The sequence below is a fragment of the Ruditapes philippinarum genome, unplaced genomic scaffold (genome assembly GCF_026571515.1).
Source record: "Ruditapes philippinarum isolate M1 unplaced genomic scaffold, ASM2657151v2 ctg9867_1_1_1_1, whole genome shotgun sequence".
NCBI classification, from domain to species: domain Eukaryota; kingdom Metazoa; phylum Mollusca; class Bivalvia; order Venerida; family Veneridae; genus Ruditapes; species Ruditapes philippinarum.
Window position 1 is genome coordinate 24596 of NW_026858235.1, and position 3261 is coordinate 27856.

General features: G+C 32.5%; 1 protein-coding gene across 1 annotated transcript; it reads right to left on the minus strand.

The window, feature by feature from the left end:
• Positions 1 to 399: 399 nt before the first annotated feature.
• On the minus strand, positions 400 to 3036 carry LOC132752560 (uncharacterized). Its single transcript, XM_060742898.1, has 4 exons — positions 2835 to 3036; positions 1700 to 1983; positions 876 to 1007; positions 400 to 465 (listed from the first exon to the last, which is right to left on the minus strand). The coding sequence occupies exons 1-4, from the start codon at positions 2977 to 2979 to the stop codon at positions 400 to 402; spliced, it is 627 nt and encodes a 208-aa protein (XP_060598881.1). The 5' UTR covers positions 2980 to 3036.
• Between the last annotated feature and the right edge of the window lie 225 nt (positions 3037 to 3261).

The following is a 3261-nucleotide window of genomic DNA, read 5'->3' on the forward strand; positions in this document are numbered from 1 at the left end:
TGAGCAATATCAAAACTTTATATTTAACGACTTAATTATCAGATATTACTTTTATAGATATAGAAACTTGTCTCGCGAGCTCAATGACGTATGGTGATATGTTTTTGCTTGGGGGAAAAAGACAAGTATGATATTGTTCTTAGTACTATCAATATTGTATCTATATCAAAACATCAGTCATAAAATAACAACAATACAAATTTTTGTCAATGAGCCTCGCAAATCTAATAACTATTCATTATAAACAAAACTGGGGAAAACAGTTAAATTTTGTTTAGAGAAAACGGAATCCCGAAAGAACTCCCAAATCGGCAATATTGAAAATGTTGCAGACTCGGTTTGATTGAGCCTGTTTGTTCATGGACGATACTGTCAGATGCAAACTACCTTCCACGCTCCCTAGCACCGGCTACAAGTTCCTATAGCTGATAGAGCCTGATACAGGCCAATACAGGCTGATACAGCCTAAAATTATAATCTCTTCAACATATAATGTTGTAATCGACTATTTATCATCAACACAAATTTTATCATGGGCTGCATGCTTCCAATTATACATGCTATTCAAATTAGTCCATTTTGAATATCCCGCTCGTGTGTCCGGCTTAGATTGATATCAAACCTGCCTGACGTAAAATGTGTTCAGTCTGTGCTTAATATTGAATTTGTTAACAGTTTCACTTCCTTACTTTGTTTCTGTGCCAATCAAAATTTTCGAAAAATGCTGATGATCTGTCTCATGTAAATGAATCTTTTAGATCAATGGGATACTGAAACATGTCAAAGTCCATAGCGAAGCGTTCCTGTATCTTAAGTATATATTTTTTATCTACATTTGAATATGCGTGTACCAATGCTTTATTTCTTTGTTTTACTTTTTCATCATGTTTCAACGGATTTGTAGTCACCTCTTTCATTACAACCTGAATCAAATATTCTGGACTAGCGTAATCTTCCTGTTTTATATATTCCTCTTTAGGAAATCGTGCCGTTTTTCGTATATATCCCTGTATTTGAAATGAGACCCATATCTTTTTAGCCATTTCTTTCCAAGTCAAGCACGATCTTGATTGTATAGACGAGGCAAACTTTTTGTAAACTGTTTTGATAATGCTACTTATTGATGTCTTTGTGTGTTTGGAATAGCATTTGTATATAGAATTATTCGTATCTTTCTCGCCGCTTGGGAGTTTATTTTTAAGGCGTCGGCTCTACTCTCTCTTGCAAAACGTTTCTTGCTTTTTCTTATTGTTAAGGTTCACGGTTTTACTCAGATTTTCTGACAAAAGTGGTCCGTAATGACTCTCCATCCTAGTTCCCCCCTTTTTTAAAATAATATTCAAGAAAATTTTTCAAATGAAAAATTGATTTCAAAATTTTTTCACTCCCTTTTAAATAAAAGTTGAAAAGTAAAAGTCTTTTCATAAACTAAAGGGGTTAAAAAATAATTTTTATGTAGTGAAATACGGGAAAATGGGGTTTTGCATATAACACAAAAAACTGTAAAAAGGGGAAGTTTTCGAAATTTTTTTTTTTACTGAACACACTCTAGCCAAAACAACACTTGAAAACATTTTTATCTGTTTTAAAATGTATAAAAATTGTATCATGAATGTTTACCCCACTTTAGGAACAAGTCTATAAGAAGTTTTTATTTTTTGAAAATAAAAACCCAAAAATACATTGTATAAAAATGTGCATTAAATTTATACTTCTTGCATGTTTTCCTGAAATGTTGCAGTCTTTGTGTCTGTGTAGCTTTCTGTGCTTTTTTAATTTTTTTGTCCCTTTTGATTGTAACCTTGCCTTTAACTGCATTTGATTTAATATTTTTTTCTTCAGTTAAGTTTGAATGTTGCTGTACTTTGAATCTTTGCTCTTGTTTTCTTGTATTGAACTTTGCCATTTGTACACTATCTCCTGCCAAATTCTCTTCATACTTCACATGGTTTTCACTGCCATCGCTGTGTGTAAGGATTGTATCTAAGTATAATATAGAACATATTTATACATGTACATTATTCATATACATTTTCTGCTATGTTCATACAAATAAGTAAGAAATATGGAAACTTAAATAAATATAGATAAAAGACATAATACATATATAGTACTTTAAACTCACAGTGAATTTGTCCAATTGTTTTGTTTGTTTTATTTATGGATTTCGCACGTTGAACTTTAAATATGTCTATACTATTTTTTTCACCACTTAAATGGATAAGTACTATCAGTTAACTGAATTGTTACAAGTATAAGAATAAATTTTCTAAAAAATTCCAAACCTATCAGAGAAAAGCGATTGCAAATCAATATTGTAGACTCGATTTAACAGTTTGTTACATACATTTGTAGGTAAATATTATTGACTCTTTGTGAATACTGATTCAGATATTTTTAAAATAAAGAAAAAACAGAATCCCTAAAGAAAGCCAAAACACGGTCAAATTGAAAATGTTGCAGGCTCAGTTTGATTTAGCCTGTTTATGGACAGTAGTGGAAATTGCAAGCTAACGATTACGACCTCCCCTAGCACCAGGGCTCGAATCGCGTCAGGGACCTTGCAGCTGTGGATTCGAAGCGTGTCGAGGACGATCTTTTTGTCACGTGAATAAGATATGGAAAGTCGTATGTCCTACTCTAAGGCCCGTTCGTGACTAAAATAATCCGCAGAGGTGCACATTATGCCTCCCTCCCCTCACCGTGAGTAAACATAAAAATTTACCAACTGACATGTACAGTTAAGTGTAAGTATGACCCAAAACCCGTTAACAGTTTCCACGACCCAAGGATTTTTAACAATTTAATTTAAGGTGACATGAAAATATTCTCACTTTTTCTCTTCCAAGGTGATGTCATCTCTAATATTCGAATGTCAGGTTTCAAACGCTGGACAGAATATAGCACAAAGATTACAACAAAACACGCAGCGGTGACCCCGGATACGTTTGAAAATCTTAAACACGAAGAACAGCCCATTTTCTGTAAATAGAAAAATGAATGAAAGATATGTCTTCAGTGAATAGTTAGTATTTTAGTCGCTTGATATCTTGGTACTATCATATCTTTGACAAACAAATATTGTGTTTAAACTACTGTTTTTTATTGTTTTTATATTTAAAAATGAAATTGCTTTTATTCTACTAGCACACTCTTGTAATGTATATATGAAGAGCACACCGGCGTTGTGGTAAGAGATTCATAAAGTTTATTCAATCTTATACATCTCCACTCCAAAATAATTAAAGCTTGGTTTGAAAA